General features: G+C 50.7%; 1 protein-coding gene across 1 annotated transcript; it reads right to left on the reverse strand.

The window, feature by feature from the left end:
* Nucleotides 1–475: 475 nt before the first annotated feature.
* TBX4 (T-box transcription factor 4) lies at nucleotides 476–24,757 on the reverse strand. The gene is made up of 8 exons (XM_072353628.1): nucleotides 24,602–24,757; nucleotides 23,712–23,806; nucleotides 14,466–14,585; nucleotides 12,824–12,971; nucleotides 5,574–5,726; nucleotides 4,120–4,208; nucleotides 3,542–3,783; nucleotides 476–2,331 (listed from the first exon to the last, which is right to left on the reverse strand). The coding sequence occupies exons 1-8, from the start codon at nucleotides 24,755–24,757 to the stop codon at nucleotides 1,709–1,711; spliced, it is 1,626 nt and encodes a 541-aa protein (XP_072209729.1). The 3' UTR covers nucleotides 476–1,708.
* Between the last annotated feature and the right edge of the window lie 1,692 nt (nucleotides 24,758–26,449).

Raw genomic sequence — 26,449 nt, forward strand, 5'->3', positions numbered from 1 at the left:
AATCTTAAATAGATGTCTTTAAAAAAAAAAAAAACTTGCAACATTCATTTTTATTAAGTATTTCGTTTGTAAAAAGCAAAGCTGAATTGGACACGTGGCCTGCATTTGTGATATATATATATATACTTTTATATATATATAATATATATATATGTATATAAATAGCTATTCAGCATGCAAAAATTGTAGTGATTTTGAAAATCCGATTACAAAATGCACACCGGTCTCACGCTGTCTGCTAAATGTGTGTGCAGGTTGTCCAGGTGGGAGCGTGACCTCCATGGCGGTGGCCTCAGGGCTGCCTCACTGCGAGCAGCCACCCTCCATCATCAGCCTCTCTTCGTTGGAATGGATTCGTCCAAATGCAGAAGTGCCTCCCGACTTCCAAGTGTGTATTTCAGCCTTTTGCTCTTTGCCCAGCTGGAAAGCACAAACCCAACCCCTTGTTCACGACTAAAGCTTCAGTACTGTGCTCTTTAGTGGAAAAAGCTCCCAGCACCACCGCTGTGCACCTCAGCAGCACAGAGAAGGACGCAGTCCCTGCTGCAGGGCTTTTCAGGTGAGATCAGAGGGAGTTTTGTTCTATAAGGAGCACAGCTTCCTCCAGCATGAGTCGGCTCAGCGATTCTCAGTGCCTCCTGGGGGCACCCTGCAGGCAAAGTCAGTACGGACGGAGTCAGCTCAAGGTACTTCCACGGTAAGCAATGGCAGCATTGCATATACATTGGTCACAGATTTTTACCTGCTCTACAAATAGTTGTACACTGTAAAGCCTGACAGGCAACAGGAACTCCTCCCACTCCCACCCCACAATTAAAGACTGCTTTTCTAAGCCTCCTTTATGCTGAAAACAATTCTTCCCGAGTCAGCTGCAAAAGAAAAAAAACAAAAACACATAGCACAAAAGGCGCGTTTCAGTTGAATGCGAAAGAAATGAAGGACCAGCAAATACAGAAACCCTTTCTGGAAAGTATTAGCGACTTTTAAGCTTAAACTTCATAAATATATTGCAATAAGCAAGTGTGATTTGATCAACAGAGTCTGAAGACGCTGGGTCTGTTCCTAATGCTGCAATTAATTTGCTGTTTGGCCTGGAGCGTAACACTTCACTTCTTGGTCTCCCACAGCCACGATCAATGGGTAAGAAGGGACATTTGCACACCGGTGCTTCTCCTCTCTGCGCCGCGCCGGGAGAGTCTGGAGTGGCACCTCACCACTGGCATCAGAGGAAAAGGAATTTCTGCAGGTGGACAGAGCCTAACATGTGCTGCTACAGCAGTCCTGGAGCTACACAGCCCAACAGATCACTTCTTCCTTTGGTTTGGGGGATTCTGTGACTTTGCAAACTGAATACCATATTGGTGAAGCTCATGTTTTTCCCCAAAAGCCACAATCTGCTCTTGGATGTTTACTGTTATGGGCAAAAGCGAATGACAGACAACTTCACTCGTTAGTCTAGAAGATGGTTTCTACCAGATCGGAAATGAAGACGTGAGAATTAATTCATTTGGAAGTCAGTCAGTCAGAGGCTGATGGATCCAGGAGCCGGAATTCTCAGTGTGCCCAGAGATGGGCGCTCCCTGCACACACATGCCCCTGGGAAATGCATGCTCGTCTCACCCAAGTGCAAGTTACCCACAGGTATAACGCTGCCTTAGCACCGTCCCGGAGCGGTAACACAAGCTGCGGCACCGCTGGGCCCACGGAGTCACCCATCCGTCCAGTTCTCCACCGTCCCCATTCCTGAATGGTACTGCAGCGAGGACTCCCGCGACAAGGAGAAGCTTTGGGAGTAGAGGAACTCATTGGCGGCATTGAGGTGTGGGGAAGGTGGCTTCCTCTCGCACACGGACGGGTGCACCCTTTCCCTTGGGAAAGATGATGGAGGGACGCGCTCCCGAACCTGAGACTGGGCCAGCTGGTTGTAGACACTGAAGTGGCTGTTCCCTGGGGGCTGTGAGCCCTGCCCTGCAATGGACGGGAGCCGTGGCATCATGGTGGTGGCTGTGAAATGGGCTGGGAAGGGCTGGTAGGGCACAGTTTCCATTGTCTGAACACTGTAGCTGGTGTAAGGTGCGACAGAAGTCCACATATTGCAGCTCAGCGGGGGAGGCGGAGGCGGCAAGTCATCCACTGCCGGCACGCCCGCGATCTCAGCCCCTGACCCAGAGTACATGCAAGCTTCCCGCGGGGCCACCTCGCTGCAGTAGGACGGGCTCAGCATCTGCTGCTCGTAGGGCGGTGGGGAGCGGAAATAGTGATCATCGCCCACTGACGATGAGGCCTCCAGGTAGGAGCGCTTGCAGGGTAGGTCCAGGTGCCGTGCACTTTCTGTGGGAGAAGAAAGAGAGCTCAGGGATGGGGTTGGGATGAGACTTCAATATGCAGGATTGTTCTGCTACACCATCAGTGCTCTTTTTCAGACCATTTCGGTTCAGAAAGACAGCATGCAATAGCAACAAGGCGTCGTGTTGCAAATATTGGAGTAATCCCATCATCCTCCCAAGCATGCTGATGACATTTATCAGTGTAAGTGAGTGACTGTTCTCACATCAGGGATTACTTCACCTTCATCCAGATAACAGGTCCATGGCACTCCTGCAGCACTACTCCTGACAAACTCAAGAAGTCTCTGAAAGGGTCTTATCACAGCCTTCCTTCCTGTCAGTACCAAAATCACTATACATTTCCCAGATATTTGTGTCAAAAGCTGCAGAAATATCTCAAGATAAAGGAGACCTTTTCCAGCTGCCCATCCTTCTCCTCAGTCTCACATGCAGGAGCTCGTTAGCTGGTTGGAATGCTGCATTTATGAACTCATCTGCAAATTAACATCTGCTAGAAGGACACATTTGCCTTACAGTCCTTATTTCTGGTGGTATTGGATTCCTCATTTGCCCACGATCAGAGGATTCTCACAGCTTAAATAAATTAGTGGCCAATGAGACATGTGAAAAGGAGGATTTGACTGCGTGAATAATTTTCCTTCTAACTTGAAACATGCCATGATCTCATCTGATCTGAACTAAAAGGAAGAGAATGCGGTTACAGCTCGCTTCAAGTTAGGACCAGCTGATAAGGAGAAGGACACATGGCCACTGCCACCCCACTGCTCTGCACTGGAATAACTACGATGGCTCCTCCTGCTAAGTGCTCATCCATTGCCGCTTCCTTAATACCAATGGCCATGTCAGGACATTTAAGGATAGATAAGGCCTCCACCAAACAAATATTATTAATTCATATGACTTATCAAGTGATTATTTTTCAGTGTGGCTTCATTCCATTTGAATTATGTGTACTGATTGTTGTTTTGTTGGTTTTTTTTTAAACTCAGAGTCTGAATTTGCCTTCTATGGGACAAAACCACTAACAAACGCCCACAAATCCAGCTTGTGAGCCCTGACCCTCTGAAACACTTTGATCACTTTGCAGATTAAGGCCTAAGAGACACATCCAAAACAAACTGGGATTATGGGTAAGCTTTCAGTGCTTCTAGGCCCGTTTGCTGTAATATTTTTTAGCTGTAAACTCGAGTTACCTCTTCTCTTCAGGCAGTGATAGAAGAGCCCTGAATCCCTCTGTGCTGTGAAGGTGTTGAGTGACAGATCTTGAGTATCTGAGGCTGCAAACTGCATATGAGCACCGTTCTCGTACTGATAGTGTTGGAGGGTCTGGTGACTGCCATGGAGCGGGTTAACATCTGGCTTGGTAGAGAGCTGGCCGTGGCTGGACACCAACCTCTGCCTCATGATGCTTTTGGAAATCACTGGGTATTCTTTGCTGAAGGAGGCGAGACAAATTATTACCAGTTAGACAGCATCAACATGAACAGAAGGATGAAATATGAGTTTGGCTGCCCCAGCGCATCCCCATCCAATGGCTCCAGGCCTTTGCCAAGCATGATGATCTAACCCTCACCATGCTTCGGGTGTGGGCAAGCACTGCAACAGCACATGGAATGCATCACTTGGTTACAGGAAGAGCTTTTCAGAGGTAGGGAGGGCAAAAGACAAGGGCGAAGGGGCTAGTAGTGCATGCCGGACACCATATGGCCACACGCAGCAGCCAAATTCAGCCTGCTGACCCAGAGCCCTCCCATCTGTCCTCCAACCATACCTTTGCAGCCGTGCCACACGCAGGTCGCTGTCATCGCTTCCCCTGAATCCCTTTGCGAAGGGGTTGTTCTCAATTTTCAGCTGAGTAATCTTTAAGAGAAGGAAAGCAAGCAGAAATCGTGTGAAAACAGATGGGATAGCAATGATGGGCAGAGGGGCTCTCTGGTGCCCAGTGGGTTCCTTCAAAAGAAGACGTAGCCGTCATCTGCACTGCCACTCAGCCACCGGCCCCTGCCCAAGCACAGCAGTGACACTGGAAGTATTAAGTTTATGGAGCACTTCAGGGACCTCAGGGATGAAAGGCACCATTGACCTCGACATTTTAAGGAGGTATTAAATAAGCGCTTTCGAGCCTTTTTGGTTAACCATGTTTGGGCAATTGGTCATTTTACACCAATGACTACAGCTTTTCAAACAGGATTCACTTTTGCCTAAACACAGACCTTTTTTTTCCCCTGTCTTACCATACCACACACATCCAGGCTGCTACTCTGAGCCTTTTAACTGCTCGCTAATTGCAAAATCTTGCAAGGACTGCATGCTTTAAAGGGCACACAGGCATCTGCTCAAGAGGAAGAGCTCTGCTCAGGTTATTGGACAGGAAGAAGTTCGCTTTCATTCCTGGAAGATTTTCCTATAAAAGTGCAGAAAAAGAGGTGGTGCCAGGACACACCGTGCCCTGTTTCCCACTGGGAACCAAAACAACAGCACCACCTCACTGCAGGGCTGTGCTATGGGGATGTGCCTATGGCGATGGGTCAGTGGTTGGATCGGATGGTCTTAGAGGTCCTTCCAACCCATCCTCAACTGGATCACCCTGGAGCAGCCACAGGGGAGGAGGAGGAGGGAAGGAGGAGGGAAGGAGTCACACAGGAATTGCAGCAGATGGGACTGCAACCCAGCGCTGTCCTGACCCAATGCATAGAAAAGATACAGAGAAATCCAATCCTGCAATCGATGTATCACTGTGCCACACACACAACACTCAGCCCCCAGGCCTTTGTGTTTTGTGTTCCCCCCACAGACAAAACACAAACACCTGGAGCCCCCTCCTTTCTTCACCTCCCAGCCACAGTGCAGGCTCCTAGCCTTGGTTTTATGGTTGCATTCCTTGTATGCCTTGCGAAACACACATGCTATAATTACTTTTTGCTGTAGATTTATGTGCAAGCTTTTCCCAGCCATTATTAGATTTGCTCCCTGTTTTGAATGACATCTTAGAGTTTATTATTATCCAATTCATTAGATCCTGAACGATCAGGGCTTGCCAGGCTGCTGTTACCCAGTGCTTGTCATGCTTCCCTTTAGCTGCATCCTCTGGCCCATCAGCTGTGCTTCAAGGTTAAAGGGCCGCAGTGGAAACTCAGCTTTTTGAGCAGTTCTGTGCCCTCCCCAAGCAAAGTTATAGGAGCACACAGCCCAAAATGAGCCCCATTGGATCCCAAAGTGCCGTACCTTGTGGTTCTGGTAGGAGGTCACAGAGATAAAGGACGTCTCTGGAAACACGTGGGTACAGAAGGCCGTGTTCTTCGAACCAAAAGCGTTGTTCTCATCCGCCTTCACAATGTGCAGCCGTGGCTGGTATTTGTGCATTGAATTGAGGATGATCTGGAAAACAATTGGTGTTAAAGTGAACAATCCAATCTTGTAAAAATGGCAAGTCTTGGCCACTTGACAGCTTGGCTAGCGGGACACCGAAGCGCACTAACGCTACGCTTCAGCTTTGCTCTCAAACTGTGGAGGAAAACAACATTGTATAACATGTACAACCCACGGCAGAGAGGGCATCTGCTGCTCTGGCAAGCGCTGCTGCACTGAACTTGGAGCTTTTCTGCTGAACGCTCCTTTTCTTATTGCTATTGGACAGAGTCAGCCTGGGTGGAAACAAAGCCATAAATTTTTTTCCCAGCTCACGTTGAAGCTGCAGAAAATATATAATTCACCAGCAGACTGGTCCATAAAGCTTCCTCGTAAAATACTTTACGGAGCTGAAAAATAGCAAAAGCAAAATATATATATATATCACAGAAACCACAGAGGGAAAAATATATACATATATGTGTGTTTTTCTTTCATCTGCTGCTAAGAGAAAGCTTCAACCAGGTCATGCAGACCCCATGGGTACCCCTGCAGGTGGGACGTGGTGCAAAGGGGCTGTGGGAAGCAGTGGCTATTCAGCCCCAGCCCCAGGGCAGCTGGTATATGCAGGGCACAGCTCTGGGCTCTGCCAAGGCACGCAAGGGCTGGTGCCGCATTGTTCTGCCACAAGAATGGCTGCGCCCACATGTGACAGAGAAAAAGTGGTTTTGAGAAATGGATTTTCTTCTAAGGAGTGGGACGGGCTTTTAAGAATGCCTCTATTCCTGTCTCTGGGCAAAGAAAAAATTCTTTGCTTCTGATTTCCTCAACCCACCACTCTTCAGCCTCTTCTTCCCACTCCCAAACTGTCTTCTGGAGCTGTCCCCATCCTGGTTGTTCCTGGGGCTGGGTTGTCCCCAGTCTGGCCACCACCCTGAGCAGCCACAGGACAAATTCAGCCCCATGGGGATGTGGAATCAACAGGGACGCTGTACAGGTTGTGTCTGCAAGAGGTGGTGGAGAGATGGGTGAATGGATGGGTGTGTGGACGGATGGATGGATGGATGGATGGATGGATGGATGGATGGATGGATGGATGGATGAATAGAGGATAGATGGAAGAATCAATGACCATATGAATGGGCAGACAAATGGATGGAAGGATAGGCAGATGGACTGGTTCACAGAAATAAGGACAGAAGGATGGATGGGTGGATGGACAAAGTCACAATTTGCGTTAGTTTGTCCAAAGTGTGGATTTCGCCCATTTCAAGTGAAAAATAATAAGAAAGAGAAGTTTGCCCCGAGATCTACTGGACAATCACAGCCCAGCAGTGCTGCAATCCAGCTGGGCAGGAGGCACTGCTCAGGGCTTGTGCTCCCCACACCCCTCCATCCGGCCACACGGGTCTGCCCACAGTAGCCGGCTGCATTATATACCACTTAAACACAATTTTTATTGTTGACGTTTTCCAGACAACCCTCCTTGCTCCCCAAGAGAGAGAATGAGGAATTTTTGGCATTTTATCAGCTTTGCATCACGTCTCTGAAGCACTTTGTGGCTGCTGATACGCAGGCTGTAGAGCTGAGAGGGTCGGCTCAGGTTTGGGTTGCAGCTCTTGCTGTGCTTTCATGTGGCGGCCTCTCGTAAAACAGCCGAGATGAGCAACGCCAGAAGGCTCAGGCTCATAAGAAAGGGCACGTCAATTTTCAATAATTAAGGGTTGATAAATAAGGGTTGTCTGGAGCAGAAGCTGAGGGGTGCTGAGCTTTGCTCACCTCCTGTCCCCAGCTGCCCAGGTCTGGCAAAGCAACGTGTGGCTCCAAATCAGAGCAAGTCAGTGGTGGAACAAGAAACCCTTTTAACTTCAGATTTCCAACGGGTGGATGAGCAGCCTGTTTCCTACCTCCTCTCCAAAGCAGTACCCTCCGGGGTGTAAGGATCCCTTTAAAACCCCCTTTTTTTTTTTGGCCTGAGCCTTTTCCAGCACCAACACAACTTTGCAGAGACTGGAAGAAGCCTTTGGAAGGATTGCTGACAGATGCTCATGGTTACATCCATGGCTACAAATCCTCCCGGAGGTTCACTTCGAGCTGCTTGATATTTGAGGGGTAAAAACACCAAAATGGCTTAATCTAAGCCACTGCAATGTGCTTTTGTCCCTTGCCCCAGGGTGAAATACTCAGCACTTCGTCCCAGGTTCAGGATGCAAGTGTTGGGTTGACCTGTCCACTGTCTGTTTTTCCACCGCCAATTTGCTGGAAAGAAAGAAATGCACGTGCATCCTGCTTGCTTGCCATTGGTTTAAGTACGGAGCACTCAAAGCCCCTGAAAATCATTCAAAACAAATCCTCCCAGGCCTCAGCCGTAAACCTCTGCGCCTGCGCGATCAGAACGCCAACAATTCAGGATAAATACTTTTAAAGGCTGCTGTGGAAAACCGGTCACTGGCTAAAAATACGCAAAACAAATGTAAATTCCACTGCAGTGACGAACATCAGTGGAAAGATTAACTTAAAGAATTGTGTCAAAAAATGAGAGGCATTTTAATTGATGGGACAGGGCTTGGCTGTGCAGAACTCAGATTTGGGATCAGCATTGCTTCTGTGCCCCCACTGATGGTCATGGATGGCCCCAAGTCCAGGCCCACAGATATGGGATTTTCCACCCCCTTGCCTCACTCCTTTGTGGCAATCACACTGTTGGCAGCTGGAACTTGAAGCGTAATATAGTTCTTCTTTTTTTTTTTTTCATTTTTTCCCCCTTTTTTGGCACTCCCCACTCAAGAGCAAATGTCAAAAAACGGTGTCATTCGCTCCTTCCATTTAATGTCAGCTCGGAAAACACTGTGTGAGCATCTCAGTGTCTCATCCTGCAGGGTCTGAGTTTGCCACTTTGCAGGATGAGGCCCAAAGGGACAGAGCTGGGCAAGGCCCCATCGTCATCCCCAAAATCAGCAGTAAAATGTATTTACTTCCATATGAAATTTGGGGAGTTGATTTAAGAGCACTCCCTGTTTCTCCAAGGTATCAAATATCATATGATGCAGTGGTTGCCATGGCAACTGCCTTTTTTATATTGAATAGTAAATGGCTACGAAAAAGCCACATAATTTTATAGCTGCTCCCAGGGGATCACATCATAACTAATAGAAAATCTCTCATTTTCATACATTTTTCTGCTGCTTTCTTCCTTCCTTCTAATCTTTTTAGACTGAAGCACCTAGCCCCATGCCTGGGGGTTACATCCTACCCATGACAACACAAACAGCCCCAAGCAAATGCTACGTGCAACCTCCACAGCTCCATCACCACCTGCCCCAACCCTCCATGTTCCCATCTGGCCCCAGGATGCCGCTGTAGGAGCAGAACCCAGGGCTGTGCTGGAGGAGCCGCCCCACACCGAGCGCATCCTGGCAGCCCTCACAATGGGGAGAGGAGGGGGAGGCTGGAAAATCCTGGGAAAAGATTCAACATGAGCTCAGACAAATTGTTCCCTGTGCGATGGCCAACGCTGTGATATTTTTTGCTTTCTTTCTTTCTCAGTCCTTTGTTGCCTAACATCAACTGAAATGGGCAGTGGTGTTTCCTGAGTTCTTGACACAGAGATGCTGGGGAGGGGAACACGTTCCGTGCCCCGTGATCATGAGGATGTGTGCCATGGCCTCAGCACAGCACTGCTCCTTTGGTTTAGGAGCAAAGCCACCAGCACAAAGCTCTCTGCTGGGCGTCACCATTCAACCATAACACAACTGGAAGACGTCACCTAAAGCTGATGGCTTATAAGAAAGGCAATACCATCTCTTGGGTATTACAAGTGAGCTCTTCTTCATGACCATCCCTAAAAACTGACTTCAAACTTAGACAAAAGGGTTGTTTTTTTTGTTTTTTTGTTTTTTTAATGTTTTAAATGGATAGAGAAAGGGGGCACTGGGTGCCACCAGTGTCACCATAGCTGTGCCATTGCATGGTGGCCCAAGGCACAGACCTGTCCTGGCCACAAGGCATGCAGCAAGAGAGTGACAAGAGAGGGGTTTTGTAAGATTAAGAAGGCATGAACCTGAATGGCCTGAGTGTTCCTGGCAAGCAAAGGGAAATATGATTAAATTGAAAGAAAAAATGAGAAGGAAAACCCGAGTGATAATCAAATAAAACCAAAGGTACAAAAAGTACATGTAGAGAGAAGTAACAAAAACTCATCAGCATTGAAGAGTAAAGCCAGAAAACAGAGGTTTGGGGCCAAGAAAAATCAGGAATGTCACTTGAAATGTCAGCAGAAGTGATGGATCACCCCCTAGCACTCCGCAGCCTTAAGCCTCAGGGGATTACGTCTCCAAAACCAAACCAGCACCGTGATCAGGAGCAGAAACAGAGCCCTGCAGTGATTCAGAGGTCCCAGGGAGTGGGGCAGGTGCAGCAGCAATGTGCTGGGGAATGAAACTAAGCCTCAGCTGTCTCCTGTGCCAATCTCCACTTCTAATCTCTGTTTCCTTGTCTGTTTTTCCGCAGGAATATTTTTATGTATTCTGTAAAAAGAGTGTAATTTCCAACCGATATGGGCCTGGCCGCGGCCTGCCAGAAATAGCCACATGATGCACTCACCCTTCCCCAGCTGGCCCAAGGGATGGGCTGAGCCCAGGGCAGGGGCTGCATCTCAGAGGGGTCCTCACCACCACCAAAGAGGACCAAAGCTCAATGCTCTGCACTCACACCGATGCTGCACTGCTCAGCACTGCGTGCAAAACCAAAACAAGTGACTTTTCTGCCAGAGAGACACCACTGTGAGCAGGTCCAGCAACATCTCGTAGCAAGAGATGAAGGGAAACAAGAAAGACAATAGCAAAGGAACCCAGATCCCTACAGCGAGCACCCTGAGGCCATAAGGGCCATCTCACAGGCACCCTCCGCTCTGTTGTTTACATACTTGAAACCTTTGGAGAAAGAGGAATTCCATTCATGGGCATTTATCACTGTGGAAGCACTTGAGACTCGCTCAGTTTTTCCCGGTGTGCCCTGAACTAACCCCTGACAGACACACCAGCATCCCATGTCCCTTCCAGCAAGTGGTTGTTTTTGTGATGTAATGATGGCTCACACAGCTGAGGGCTCCAACAGCACTTGGCAGGGCACAGCCTGCTTCCCCAGGGAGGAGGGATGCTCATCCTGTGCCTGGGAGCACAGCAGGCAGGAGGTGCCACCTTGTCTTCATGTCCCCATCACACATCCCCATGTCCTCATGCTCCCATGTCTCTATCCCATGTCCTCATATCCTTATCCCCATGTCCCCATCCCTGTCAGAAAGTCACACTGACAGTCACCCAAAAGCACACACTGCTTAGCAAAACATGAACATCAGGGTTTTGCTCAGAGCGTTGGTGACTCAGTGCTCTCATCAGCATCAGAGCGACCTCTCCAAAGCCAAGCAACTCACTGACTGCTGATTTCTTAATCCATTCTCAACTCTGTTGCTCAGCCTGATGTGAAAGGAACCTTTCATGGTTGGAAAATCTCCCACAATCAGCATGGAGCCTGCACCCCGCAGGCACTGCATGAGGGCACATGTTCCCTCTGCTCCCGCAGCTCACCCGTGGGAGTTTGCAGGCAGATCACAGTGCTCTGCACTTCATTTCTTCTTGAAAATTCAATTTCCATTCTATTCTTCCCTGACGAACTGCACAGAGCTGTGCCGTTACGCAGCTGTCACAGCACCCAAGCAGGGCACGGCTCACTGAACAAGAGCTGCTGCCCATGGCCTGCAGTGCTGCCCCAGCCTAGCCTGGAGCTGTGGGTTTTGAGGTTTGGAGGAAATCAATGACAAAAGGAAACATCCTGCCAGCAGCACTGGAGAGCGAGAAGCAAACAAACCACGAGGCTTTCCTCACTTGTTTGCTTTAGGCTGCTACAAGTGAGGGGCTGCAATGGCTGGGATGGATTCCTAGAAAGAAGGAGTGATTTGGCTCAACGCAGTGCCCTGTGCAGGAGTGGGACCGTGGTCTGCAGTATTTCTTGCCCTGAACCTTCACAGGGAATGAGTGATGAGCCCAGGTTGTTCAAAAGCAAATTGCTCATTGAGCGGCCTCAAGAGGGGTTGCTGGAGAAGTGTCTGAACCCCACACAAAGGGAGCTCCATCCATGTCATGGTACTGCTCCATGGCAGGACAGAGTGCTGCCAGAAGGAGGAGAAAGGCTCTTCCCAACTCGAAAGCTGTGTTAAAATTGCAGTTAAGTAATGACACAGTTGGGAGAAGCAACATTTAGCATCGCAAAAGCAACACCACACATCCTGTTTGTTTTACGGTCACACCGAACATTCTGTGTGTTTTATGGTTTACATTTTACAACATAAACAGCAATATATATTAAGCCGCACTGCTAAGCAAGGGGAAAATGCAATAGGATTGCAGGAGGGACACTGCACAGCGAGTGGCACAGGGCAGCTGTGCACACTTCAGCTCTGCCATGAGGCTCTGCTTCCTCCTGCACAACCCCATAGGGCTGTTCCCATTTCACTGCCATGATGCTTTCACCCTTAAAGATGAGTGAAGGGTTGGGGGTGGCTGTGATTGATAATGTCAGCGTGGAGCCTTTGGGGTCAGCAATCAGGGCAGGGGCAGGGCTGGCACAGCCGCTCTGCAGCAGCACCAGGACATGTGTACATGGCTTTGGGAGTGGGAAACTCACAGAAAATTGTGTGCACAGAGAAAATCCTGGACCCTAATTCCCTCTCTCTACCCACTGAGGTTGGTTTGTTTCTATGTGACTTTCAGCTGGGACAGTAGAAGACATCAGGTATATTGTTAAACACACTGGGGTAGATAACTGCCCATTTCCCACTACTGCATTCACCATAGACACGAATTAACATACTCCAAATGAAATACTCCATCTTTTATAGGACCACTAAAGCCAGCCCAGAGAAAAAACACTTTCATGCAATTTGTTTCTGCAAGCTGCAGGGGCAGTGGCTGGGCTGAAAACCCCACAACATCCCTGTGACCATGCAACAGCCTATTCTGCATCCCTGCATCTCACCCAGCACTGCATCCAGCATCCATCCCTGCATCCCACCCAGCATGCTCATTATGGGCCCAACCCAAAGGATTACCCTCAAAGAACTTCTCTCTTACATGCCCGAAGGGGTCCAGATGGTTGTTGGTGAGCTTCAGCTTCTGGAAGGACACGAGCTGCCGCATCCAGTGCGCTCCAGTGGCAGGTGAGTCGGGGTGCACGTACAGCCGGCCGGGCATGGCTGGCTCTGCCTTCCCAGCCACCATCCTGCAAGCACAGCAGTCAAATTGCAGCACTGCCAGCCCCACACAAAGCATTACCATCGACCTCCCCTTGCAAACCCCAGAGCAGCTGTGTCCTGGGGGACATACTGGGTGTCCAAGAGGTTCCCACTGCCCATGGGATCTCTTTGTCCAGTGTCACAGCTGGCAGATCTGAGCCATCATCTCCTCATGTCAAGGTGTTGACATTCGTCAAGGAGGACACCTTGTTCCTTGTTTGGGTCTTTGGGGGAGGCTGGACACAGATGAAGCCTTTCAAGGCCATCCAGCAGAAGACACTTCTGCAGACAGCACTCAGTGTCAGCTCCTATGGGACAGGGCTGGGTGCTGCCCCTCTGCGCCCACATCCCTCCTCTCCCACACATCCAGCTGTCCACCAGCACTGACTGATGTGAAACCTCACTGCGATGCATCGCTCCATGGCAGCTCCCCCATTACTGTGTATTGTTCTTTTCTCATAAAACACCAATAAAAGCATTATGACCAAAAACAACAGAGACTTTCCAGCAGCAATAAAATGAAAAGGGGAAACAGCTCTAGGGCTGGCAAAAGCTAAATTAAACAAAGTTAACAACTATCCATCATCCTGGGCTTAATGGTTAAAGCACAAAGTGGGCTGCGCGCTCCATCTACTCCTCTTACCCAACGGCACTGCAGGACAAAAGGGAGCAGAAAAGGAATTTTTGTAATCTAGAGCAGCCCTAATATGCAAGTGAATTACTGCAGCTTTATAGTATGTTGCTGTTCCCATTGAAATGAGTACCAAGTTTTCCGTGGCTTGTCCTGACTTTCTGCTTACTGCTGCATGGTGAAAAGACCAGCACAGCCCATTCTCAGTGAGGGAGGCTGCTGGGCATTGTTTTGGGGAAAAACAAAAGGGGAAAAAAACACGCTCCCTTTGTCAGAAAGCAAAACCCATCTGCCTCTGGGGTAAGCAACTTTACTATCAAAGACATGGCAAAGGCAAGGAATTACAAAAGAGGGAGAAACTCTGGTGGAAGAACACTGAATGGAGAGGAAAGAAGTGGTGGGTGGGAGAGCTGTTCCCCCGTATTTCATAGCTCATCCCAAAGTGTAAAATATTGCTGCTGGAGAAAGGAATGTACAACTTTTCTCATTTCCCATAGCTTTGTGATTTTAAGGCCAAAACGTACTGTTGGGTCACCCCCTCCGGCCCCTGGCACACTCAGGCTGCGGGCTCACTCTCATATGCCTACACTAGGCCAAGCATCTCCTCTGAGATGACTTCCAGACCTTTGGAGCTGGTTGATCCACATCTACCAGCAGGTAATTGCCTGGCTTGTCCAGAGTACTCTGTTTAATATTTTCTGGCTTTAAGTTTCAGCCACTGATGGTCACCGGGTCTACAGCTGCTCCATGCCGGAGCTCTAGGACACTATCCTCATGCATGGGCAGTGGAACCATCCATCCAACTACAATTCATAATGAAGGGAAAGCAAACACAGGAGCATCCTCTTACCATTTGTTGTCGCAGAATTTGTACCGGTGGTCGTCGGCCGGAACGATGTCGATCAACAGAATGTACTTGGTCTTGGGGTTCATTCCAGTCACCTTGACCTTGTAGCTCGGAAACATCCTCCTTAGGAAAAGCAAAGGGTTAACACATGAGGGAGCAGCACGCAGTAGATGGAAACACAGAGCAGTGACCAGAGGGCATCTCCACCACCATCACTTGGTGAATCCAAGCTGGGACAAAGGAGCTATAAAGCAGATTGCTGCCTACACGATGCCAGAGTGAGAACTGCCCTTTCCCAAGCAGGGGCTGCGCATGGGAGTGGAGAGCTTCACTGCAATCATCTATCATTAAAGATATTTGTGCATATCTCACTTGTCTAAGGAATCTTTGCAGTATTAAACAGCGTTTTTTGGTATTTTATCAGTATATATGATCAATATATACGTGATCTAACAGACCCTTCCTCAGCGGCACTCAGCCCTTAATTGGGGTCTGAGAGAGGTGCAGCCAGGCTCCACCCCTTCCAGTCACACAGCTGAATTGCCTTCACCTGTGCTCCCAGGACTGACTGGGTCCCTTCCCCAGGTGATCAGTCAGTGGTTCGGGCCATGACTCAACAGTTCCCATGCAGCAGTTCACATCCTCTGAGCCACTGTTCTCTTGGCTCCATCTTCCCAATCTCCTCCTCATCCAGTTAGAAAACAAAACACACCAACCAAGTCAATGGAGCAAACCAGCTCACCGTGCTCTTCCATCAGTCGGCCAAGACAGCCACTCAGTGGGCTGCAACATCTCCTTACCACCAGCACAAGGGGATGGGAGATGAAAATGCTTCCGTTCTGGGGTCGTTGATTGTTCTAATTAAGCCCTAATGTCACTGCTCTGCCGGAGGCCCTCCTGCCACCCCCTTGGTCCAGAAGCACCATTTTGTAGCAGCGTGGGGAGAAGGCAACAAAATGGGCCCTGTTTGAAATCATCTCAATCGACTCTTTTACATGCCCTGCATAAATTCCAGATGTTTACCATGTAATTAGCCGGGACTAAAAAGGGGTGGTTTACCAATGTCCGTATTTGATTTTCATTCATAAACTCTGCGCTCCTCTTAACCTTGCCCTCATACAGGTAAGCACCTGTATAAATACAGTAGGACATTTCAATTTGTGAATACACAGCCCAATTCACACATCGAAAAAAATTGCGTAAGGAATCCAATCTGAATGCCAAGCGGGTTTTTTTTTTTTTTAATTAAAAAAATACTAAAAAATAGTCCTTAAAATTACATTTAAAAATGAAACCAAAAAGAGGAGGAATGGATTAAAAACCAGCGAAGGGAACGATGCGATCTGATGGTCACTGTGCTGTACCCGAATTTTATAACACTGAGCTTCTGATTTTCTTTTTTCCCTCAATCATTTCATTTACCAAAGCACATCCAAGCTGCTAAAGTAGCCGGACTGATATATTGTAAATGTTAAGTGCTTTTTTAATGGCGTTTAAAATTAAGCTTCAGCATATGGAGTTCATACAGCATGGACATGCCTGAGTTTATAATGTTCTTTCGTATAGCCCTCTAAAATAAATACAAAGAGCCAAAGTACTACTATAATATATACAGCCGGAATTCTTTAAGGATAACAAATGGGGACCCGCATCTGATGGGAGGTGTTGCTTAACTTGCGCGCCGCTCGCTATCTCGCGGTGGTAGCGTTGGGCTCAGCCATCAGCAGCCGCCGCCACGTTTGCCAACTCCCCACATTCTTTTCCAGGAAAACACGGGGTAGGTTTTAGTAATTTGGCTGCTCATGACCATTTCATCATTATTATTAGCTGCTGCGTTTTGGCCTTTAAAAAAAAATAATATATATATATGCAACTAATGCACCGTCCAGGGACTTGTCAGTTTAATTTTCTTAATGAAAACATATTTCTCAACCCCTTGGCAGGGGCTGGTTTAGTAAATACATCCTTGCAATAGGATACAAACACGGGCTGTGCGTTGCTGGTGGGGAGGCATGGCAAAAGCAGAGCGCTGCATCCAACTCAAAGCCGTCCCAGAGCTTTGCTTAGGAATAAAAGTGCACGGAGCACTGAACCTGTGTGGCTCCGTGCAACTCCCGGCGCGCGCTGGGACACAGCCAGCATCTGCCTGCTCGATTCATGGCTCCGGGCAGGAACTCCCCTGTGGATGGGCGTTCTCGCAGAGGATGGGGCGCGTTGGCCAACTTTCCCCGACAATAGCTCACTTGATCATTGAGAGCGTCCAAGAGTTCCACCGGCTGCTTTGCCGCACTCGATCCTGCCAGGATTGGTTATGAAAATGGTAAATCTGGGGTTTCTGGGGAGCTTGGTGGGGTTCTGTGCTGGGTATGCAGCAAAGGGTGAAACCGACATCAAGTAGAGCTTCAGGCATTGCCTGTCCACCTTCAGTTTGGATCCAAAGCCATGGGATGAGGTTTCCCAGCATGCAGCAAGCCCCCAATGTGTGTAAATGCCACCACTGCCCCCACATTGAGTTTTTTCCCCTTTATGCCCTATTTTTGAAAGGCCCAAAACAGGGATGGCCCTGCACAAGCACCCAGCAAGAGATGGGTTGACAGACCTCAATTCTGGACACAACCAAATGCTCTTCTCCCCTTCCCCATCCCCTCTCAGTGCAGAAGGGACCATGCAGACCAAACCTTGAGGGGCTCCTGAACCCTTCTGCTGGACATCAGGACAGGGATGGGGACATTTCTGTGTCCCACAAACAGGGTTCTGGCACAGCTCTGGTGCAGATGAAATGTACCAAAAACAGCAAAAACCAGGAAAATAAACAAGCAGCATGATTCCAGAGCCCTCCCAAGCTTCAAAGATGATGTGCTGGTGAATTATTTGTTCTGATAATGAAGCAGTCACTGCTTAGCTAAGTTTATGCTAAGCACATTTTATCTCTATGTGATATTCACAAATTGTTTTAAAATGAACTGTTAGAATAAGCATCCCTTGTTTATTTATTTATTCTATTGCTACCCAATCCCCTCAGCCGTGGAGCAGTTACTGACATGGAGCCAAGGCTCCTATTATGTTCAAACAAAATTTAATTAATGTGTAATTGGTTGGTTGGATTTGGATCAGAGCAATAAGAGGAAAGCTTTGCTTTCATTATTTGGGGTAGAAATTCCCTTCAGGCTCATGGGCATCTGACCCATATCTCAGTCCAGGTCGGTGTAGAAGCAATGGGACATGGGGACAGGGAACAAGAGACAGCATCCCTGTGAAGCCCAAACCATGTCCTGCTAAGGGCTGAATCAGTGCCCTCTGGAGCACATGGGAACAGAGGGACTGGAGCACTCCCTGCATCCTGTGCTGGCCCTGGTACTGCCAAGGGCTCCCTTCTGTCTCTTTGGGGTAAAAATGTGCCAAAGTCCTTCAGCTGTTCAGAAGGTGAAGGCTTGTTTTCAACAGCACTTCAAACAGGATGAAGGTTTCAAGGACAGGCTGTGATGTTGCAGTCCTTGGTGTTGGGATGGGCAAGAAAAGTGCAGGGATTGGGCACTCAGACACTTCAGCACAGCCCTATCTGGGAAGGGATCCCTGTGGCACATCGGGGGCGTGAAACAATCCGAAAAACAAAACAAAAATCACTCGGCATCTTGGCCAACGTGCTGAAGGCCACCTCCTCAGAAGTGGGCAGAGATGCCCCCAGTGATGCTCGCAAAGCACCAATGCTGACTGCACACCTAAAACCCCAAGAATGAAGAACAAATTCCCCATCAGAGTTGGTCACGGCTGCCTATGGATGTTACCGCTTGTCTTCATGGTTAGGAGAGAAAGGAATGGTGCGTGGAGGCCCCAAGAACCACGTTCTCATTCTGATGAACTTTCCTCTTTTTCCTAATTTCCCTTCTTTTGACAAATATTTCTTCCATTGACTTCACGCATCTTTAAAAATAATATTCTCTGGGGCAGATTAAAACAAATTTGGGGATGTCAGCTGTTTCTTTTAGGCTTTTAAATGGCATTTCCTTTTTGATAGATTCTTGCTTTCAGAAAATACTTTAAAGAGATCAAAGACTTTTCCAACAGGGTCCCATTTTCCCAGTGTCTCCTAACCTCAGTCCCTTATTTCTCTTATCACCCACGCCACTCCGCTATGACGCTCTGTATACAAAGTAAGAGCAGTTAACTTTGAAGTGCTGGATTAGCCCATGCCAGATCCTTGCCTCAGAATAACAAACAATACAGGTTCAACAGGAGTTCTCATCAGTAGTTCATTTTTCAGCCCCAAATTCACTGTCACTAACACAAGCAACATTGAACTCTCAGTCTATGGGCAGATAGGAGAGATTTATCTGGTGGCAGGACCATGACCTAGTGATGAGGAGGTCAGACAGTTAAGGGATTTTTATATTTTGGGATGGCGAGGCTTAATTTCATTCTTTGGGGTTTTTTTCTTCCCCTTTCTCTGGGAAATGTTTTTAAATAAAACATTGTTTCTCACGTACTTGAGGACTTGGTTAACTGCAGGGCTGCGTCCACGGCTGAGGAACATGTCCTCCCCTGCGTGGGTGTCGAGGTGGTGCTGGGACCTCCATCCTCTGCTCCGTGCATGGCCAAACCCAACAGCCATCACGGGGAAGGCTTTGGGAACGGGCGTAGCTCTGAGCATCCCAAATCCTCGTGAACCCAACAGCGAGGATCACAGAATGAAAAATAAAATCCCATCCCTGCCCTGCCCGGCGTGCCAGAGCTCCGTCCCTTTGCCAAAGCTGTCGACATCATTAGCAGGGCGGCCAACAGCACTGCAATGATCTCCATTCCCCTCAAGCAGGACTTTGCCCTAAGAGGGTAATTCCAGGACCCCAAATGTAGGGCTGAGCAGCTCAAACATTCCTGAAATATCCGCTTTATTTCCAAGTTTTAAGTTGATGGTTCACATTCCAGTGCTCAGCTCGGATATTAAGGTTTGCTTTTGGACCAAAAACCTTCAGGAGAGATTCTTGTAGCTGCCTCAGAAGGTTCTGGACAAAAGTTTCCCTTTAATTGTAATGAGAACTGGGCATCCACATGCCCTACGGAGCCATGGAAAATTGAACCTTTAAGGGATTATTTGCAGAGGAAAGCTGCACCAGCTCAGCCAAAGCGGTTATACTTCTTCAGACCTTGATGTCCTAAAAACTACTTTTATTTTGGTTTACTAAAGTTGATTAGGAACAGATTTTGTTTCTTTTTAAAACTGAAACGAGCCACTTTTAAAATGAAACCTGAACATCTAAAGGGGGGGGTGGGGGGGCGGGGGGTGTCTTTTCCACACATGCAAACCACTTTATTGAGTCCTTTCTTTTTTCTTTTTCCTGTGCAATATTTTCCTACATATGCTCCTCAGAACCTGCTACCATCGGGCTGAGGCTGTCCCTGTTACACCCCCAGAACTCAGGGTCAGCATTTCCCTGTTCATCATAGGAGAGCTGGACGGGGTGACCTTTTAGGGTTCCTTCCAACTCAAACGATTCTATGATCTCCTGCTCCCATCCCTGAGCAGGTGGTGCTGCTATATAATAACAACTTATTTTTCTTCGTGGTAAACGTGAGCTGCTATTTATTACAGATTTGCCTTTAGGCTGCATCAAACTCTTTGTCCCTTGCAATATCTGGATAGAAATTGCAGAGCTACAGGGGTTGGCACCTGGAAACCCCAGCAAACAGCCAAAGCTAAATGAAGGCTGGCAGAAAGGAGAGCCCCGAGTGTGTACGGGAACATTCATTTCCTGTGAAAACAGCACTTGGAAGGCGAGATCGAACACAGAATGAGGAGTTTTGCAGCGGGTTTTGCCGCGAGGTTAAAAAACAAACAACAACAACAACAAAACCCAACACCACCAACAGCAATTGTTCACTTAAATGAAGTCACATTGGGAAAGAGGAGTTGGAGCGAAGTACTCCTTGTGCTCCCTGCCCTGAACAGACGTTCCCACACACCCAGAGAAGCCCCCTCACTGCCCAGCCCCTGCAAAGCCCCGCACGTAGCACGGGGCTGTTGCGAGGACCCCGCTGCTCCACTCCACGCCACAACCCCGCGTGTCCCCTTTAGCCCCTTCCAGCTCGATTTCATTCATTTGTCTGAACACAACAGCCTGGAAAACTCTTTTTCGGGGAAGATTTGGGGATATTCGTGTCTTATAGAAACAAAAGGAACGGCCGGTGAGTGCTCGCAGCAGCCTGGACAGCGGCCGCCCCGTCGGGGCTGGTGGAGCGCTGAGGGCGCAGGGTCTCGCACGGCACAGCGCGGGGCAGCGGAATCAGCCGCCCCGTCGGGGCTGGGACTGGGGATCCGACTCCGACAAGGCCGTTCCCGGCCCCCCCCTCCTCCCCCCCGTTCCTACGCAGCCCCTCAGGCCGCTTTTGCAGACGGAGCAGCGCGTTCATCCTCCAAAAAGCGGCACGAGAAAATTTTCCCGAGGGCAAATTCGTAATTAGGGCGAAGCTCCGGGGGGGGGAGGACGTGGGACGGAGCGCTGATATACGGAGCTCAGAGCCCCGATATAAGGAGCTCAGAGCCCCACGGCTGCGGCCCGAAAGGTGCGGGGTTTTACGGCCGAAGGAAGCGCGGTTGGATGCAGAGTTCAGGGAACTTCACTAACATAAACTTTTTATCTTTTGATGATCCTTTTAATATAAAATAATCTCTCTCCTTTTCTCTTTCTTTTTTTTTCCCTCCTCCCTCCCACAATGAAGCAGCCGAACATTAAAAAGATAGCGAGCGCATTTTAAAGATGTTTCCACTTTATAAATCACGCTTTCTTGGCAACAACGCGATTCCTATTGCAGCGCTGAGTTCGCTGCGCTCTCCTAATGTCTCCTACAGATCAGCCCTGAGAGGGAGTAATAATCCCCCAAAGTAATTCTCAGCCCTAAATTCCCCATAATTTATAGTGGCCGCGTTCTGCGGAGCGCCGCAAAGAACGAAACCGATGACTGCCCCGCTTCCCCCCCCCACCCCACGTTATCGATATTTGCCTTGTTTAGACAGAGAGCCCATTTTACACCGCGGCCGCCGAATTAGCGCTTCCGCTGAGCTTTGCGTTTCCTCCCCACGGAGCGAACTTGTCACGAAAGTCTCTTTCATTTTTAAATATATATATATATATATTATTTTTGGAGGGGTCACAAACTGAAATATTGGGATTCGATCCCTTTCCGTTTGTGCCTTTGGAGCTGAGCAGCCCCACCATCCGGGGTCCCATCCGCGGAGCATCCCTGATCCTGCTGGGAGGGGATGCGGGCCCCATCAATGCCTGCAATCCGCCGCTTTCCCTCCCCCCAATTCCACCTCAGTGCTAAATACAAATACACACAATTCTCCATCAACCTTCTTTTTCTTTTTAATTGGGTCGAGGGGAGGCTCGTTATTGGCACTGTTTGTTATTAAACTGCTTGCATGGAAGGGGGAATGAAACCTGCTGTAGATCTCGGTTTGCGTTTGGCTTTTCGCAACGCAGGACCGCTCTGATTCCGGTACCGGCACCGAAGGGGGGTCCGCCGGATTGGACGGGGCCGAATGGGACGGAATGGGATGGGATGGGATGAGAGGGGAAAGGAAGGGACCTGAGCTGCTCGGCCCGCGCCGACAAAACCTCGCCCCGCATTTTGAGGCTGTTTTCAGTTGGACGCCGGGAGAAGAACTGAAATCACCGTTTTGTTTTGGGGAATTTGGGGGATTTCGGCACGAGGGTTTTTCGTTCGGTTTTGTTTCTTTTTGCTTTATTATTATTATTATTAAACCCATCTATACTAATAATTCCCTGCTAACGCTGCGTCTGTGTCTCTATTTATTTCACTGATCCGAATTTTAGAAGCCGCTCTGGTTGTCACCCAGCAGCACTGTGCCCCACCACGCAGCTGCCATCTGCCTTGTCCCCCCCAACCCCCCCCTCCGCCCCATCTCGGGAGGAAGGTGTGGGGTGCACTGCCAGCTCCTCCGGACAAAGAATGTGGGGCTGAGCCCTACCCATATGGATTTGTTTAAACAATCCACGTTAAGACTTACAAAGAGATAACATGCACATTTGGGATGCTTAGGGTCTAGAATTTGGTAAAGATATCACACGTCCCGAGCAGACACGCTCAGATAACTATAAATTAAGGGTAAAATATTTGAGGTCTTGATCCCCCCCGCCTCGGCTGCCTCAAGTAGCGGCCCTATCAGAACGGATCCGGTTCTTCCCATCAGCAGAAGCCACAGAACGAGCCCTACGATTTCACACAACGCTATAAGGGCAGTTACCTGAGCGATCGCTTCGTATACAAAACAAAGAGCGACACAAGGGAGCAGCTCCGGCCCGGAACCTCCTCCCGGGGGTCGGATGGAGCAGAGAGCGGCTCCGAACGTGGACCGTGGGCTGGGGGGGCACCGGGAGAAGGGAAACATCCCCCAACTCCCTCCCCAGCCCCCAAACCTCCAGCTCTGCTCCCATGGAAGTTTCGATGAGTTCAAATGAATTAAACTCATTGAAACACCCAAGTTCGGCAATTTGGGTTCTCTGTCGCAGCCCGGCAATGCTCAGCTTTGTTGGAAAGGAGCATATTTTGGTGCCGAGTGCTCACAGCAGTTGTATTCTGCTCATGGGGGGTTGGGAGGATGGAGGAATGGGGGTCTTCTGTGCTTTGTGTCCCACTCCGCCATTCCCGCAGTTCTCCGAGCCCGGACGGGCCCTGTGCACCCCCCAACCCCTCCCCCGACCCGGCCTCGAGTGAAAGCGCTGTGATTTGGATTCAATTCGGACCCAATTCGCTTCTAAGGAACGGCAGGATTTGCTCACGGTGGCCTGAGAAGCGTCACTTCTCAATAGTCCAGTTTTGAGCCTAAAAGCACATCCTAAACCTTCGCGCCGTTTTGGTGCCAAAAGTCCCATTGTGCAGAGTGGGGGGGGGGGGAAATAACCTAAAAGTTGAGCCGCAATTACGGTAAAGTCCTTTAAAAAAACCCAATTGATAAGGAAACTAAAAATAATAAAGAGAAGCAGCACCAAAGAGAGCGGGGATTAAACGCATCCAGCGCTTCCCTGCAGCCTCTCCTCGCTGCCGCCCCATTCCAGCACACTCAGAGTTTGCAGAGAGAAAACGATCGCCCTGAAATCCGGCCTCACGGTGACAAAATAGTTCTGTTAACGGCACCGACTGCAGCACCGCAGCGATGCTCCGTCCGCGGCTCAGGGATGGGGACATTTCATACGGATCAGAAACAAAAGAGCCCCGGGGATGCTCACTGACCTGCCTGCTTTGGTTATGATCATTTCGGTGCCCGCTTCATGGAACTTCTTCCATAGTTCCTTCTCGTGGAGATAGACTTTGATATTTTCTATCGTCTGCAAATATAAAAATGAAATAAAATTAACGGGATGAGAATAACAACGAGAGGCCGAGGAGAGCCCGGGGAAGGGCCGCCCGTCCGACGGCACCGGGGCAACGGGGAGAGCTGAAGCTCAGGGTAGGAGAGGGTCCCGAAAATTTCCACCGCCCTTTGCCAAAAATAAAAGCAACAAACGGAGCTCGCTTGGAATTGCGGAGCTTCACATCCAGGCCGGGCATCGCGGCCAAAGGGATTTCTGAAAGGTTTTGGTATTATTATCGTTTTTCTGTAGGGATTTCCGTGCTCCGACGGCACAGGCGATCCCCGACGGCGCCCGAGGGTTCCCTGAAAGAAAGGCCGGGAATGGCCGTAGGGACACGGCTGGGCCTCCCGGTTCTGCTCGTCTGAGAGCTGAGAGAACGCGTTACTTTCCGCGGGATGGGGGCTGAGCAGCCGCGACGGCGCAGGTTTCATTTAACCAAAATAAAAGACCAAAAAAAGCAGCAACCCCAAAACCGGCACCGAAAGGCACCGCCGGGCAGGACGCTGCTCGAAATGTGTCCGTGCAGAATAACCGCACCGAGGGGCGCAGCGACATGTTTGGTGGGGAGGGAAATAAATAAACCAAGTGGGAAAATATTATAGTAATTGAAAATAGCGATTTCCTTGCGATCTTCCGACCCATAGCCTGGAAAGATGAGCCGCCGAGAGAAGCTCCGGCACCTCACCGAGAGCACAAGAGGCTTTCTCGGCCCGGCAGGACACGATGGGCAGCGGTGCCCATTTGCTCGACGGCGCGGTCCGTGCGTACCTGCTCGGGGTCGGGGAGCTGCGGGCTGCTGAGCGGCGTGCTGCTGCCCCCGGCTACGCCGAGGACGGGGGAGCCCGCGGAGGAGTCCGCATGGCCGGGTGCGGGGGCTGTTGGAAACCCTTCCTCGGTTTCAGACAGGCTTTTCTCCTGGAGCATTTCCTTAGGGGATGAAGAGAGGCGCACCGTTAGCTCGCAGCACTGGATGCTTCGTCCAGTTCGAGCCCCCCGACCCGGCCACGGCCACCGGCGAGGTCGGGCCCGGAGGTGTTTCTTTAGCCGGCGGTCCCTCCGCCTGAGCTCGGCAGACTGGGACGTGACACCCCGGGCCCCGGGGAAAGCCGTAGTGCCCGGTAGAGCCTGGCCGAGACGGGCCGGGCCCGCCTGCCCTCCCGGGAGGGCCGCCCACGCGTGGCCGTGCTCCAGATCGAGGCCCCGGCAGCTCAGTTTAGATGTGACCGCAGCCTCCCCGCCCCGACCCTTCCTCATTTCTCCTCCCCTCCCCGCTTTCTGTCACCGTACGAGGCCGATACCCGCCGGGGAGAGCGGCCCGGCCCGGCGGTTACTCCGTCCCCGTCCCGTCGGGGCTCCGCGACGGCGTTCGGGGCTGCGGGCAAAGCGCTGCGGAGGAGCCGGGCAGCGTAAACAGGCGGAGTGCAGGGCTTGAGATAAAAGGGCCCCTCTTAAACTTGGAAGGAGACTGGGAAAAGCCAATAAAGATAAGGCCTGACAGCTCCGCCGGGGCTGCCGCGCATCAAGCCCGACTTTTACTGCGCGGAGGGACGGACGGACGCGGGGAGCTGCGGGTTCCCAGCCCCTGCCGTGCTCGCCCCGACACCGGCTGACGTCCCCCGGAGCTGTAGCACCGACGGAGCGCTCCGCTGCCAGCCCCACTCCTCCATATGAAGGGCTGAGTACCACGGAGCTCCAGCTCCCGCCCCAGCGGTGCTTCACAGGGCCGTGCAAAGGGACACGCAGCTCGCTCGCTTCTGCACGAGCCGTACCGTACGCAGCAGCTGCTCTGCACCCTCTGCCCGAGCTCCGCACCTCTTCCCTCGGACGGGGCGGCAGAAGCAGAGGCAGCAGCCGGGGACGGAGCCGGCGCAGGCCGCGGGGACAGAGGCCGGGGCCCGGCGTGCTGCGGGACCGTCACCCGTGCGGGGCTGAACCGCATCGCGCTCCCTCCCTCCGCTCCCTGCCTCCCTCCCTCCGCCGAGCCCCGGACTCACACTGCCGGCCGGGGGGCAGCGGGCGCAGCGGGGGGCTCCTGGCTTCGCCTCGGGGCGGCTGCGGCATGAAGGGAGCACGGGGCAGCGCGGGGCTGCGCGGGGCGCTCAGGCCGGGCGAGGCGCGGCGGCCCCCGATGGCAGCGGCGTGCGGGGCATCCCCCACTGCGCGGATTCACTTTCCCTTGATCTTCGCGAAAAATGTTCCATAAAGATCCAGTTTGGGGCCTTTCGACTCCCTCCCTCTTTGTCTCCCCCCTCCCTTTTCCCTTCCCCTCCTGTTGCTGACGTTGCCGCTGTCAATCACGTCCCCACAGAGCAGCTCCGGCCCGCTCCTCCGGGCCCGTTCCGCTCGCCCCGGCCTCGCTCCCGCCCGACGGTCCCGGCCCAACGCTGGGTACCGGTCCTGGGTACCGAGCACCGGCTCACGGCGCACCGGGCTCAGCCCGAGGCCTCCCCTTAGCTCTGCACGGGGCCTGCGGCCACCGGGTCTTCCCGAGCTGCGTCTTGCTGAGGGAAGGCACTGGGGAAGGAGGGTGCACCCCCAGCCCTGCAGACCCCTCCAGACCCCTGAGGGCCCGGTACTCCCCGAATGCGGGGGGAGGAGAGCCGAGGGCTGCAGAAC

The sequence above is a fragment of the Excalfactoria chinensis genome, chromosome 19, assembly GCF_039878825.1.
Source record: "Excalfactoria chinensis isolate bCotChi1 chromosome 19, bCotChi1.hap2, whole genome shotgun sequence".
Classification (NCBI taxonomy): Eukaryota; Metazoa; Chordata; class Aves; order Galliformes; family Phasianidae; genus Excalfactoria; species Excalfactoria chinensis.

Coding starts and splice junctions, on each gene's coding strand:
- TBX4 (XM_072353628.1), bottom strand. CDS start 24,757: ATGCTCCAGGAGAAAAGCCTGTCTGAAACCGAGGAAGGGTTTCCAACA. Junction 4,209..5,573: donor CCTCCTACCAGAACCACAAG/GTACGGCACTTT, acceptor CTTCTCTTAAAG/ATTACTCAGCTGAAAATTGA. Junction 3,784..4,119: donor CGTGTGGCACGGCTGCAAAG/GTATGGTTGGAG, acceptor CGCCTCCTTCAG/CAAAGAATACCCAGTGATTT.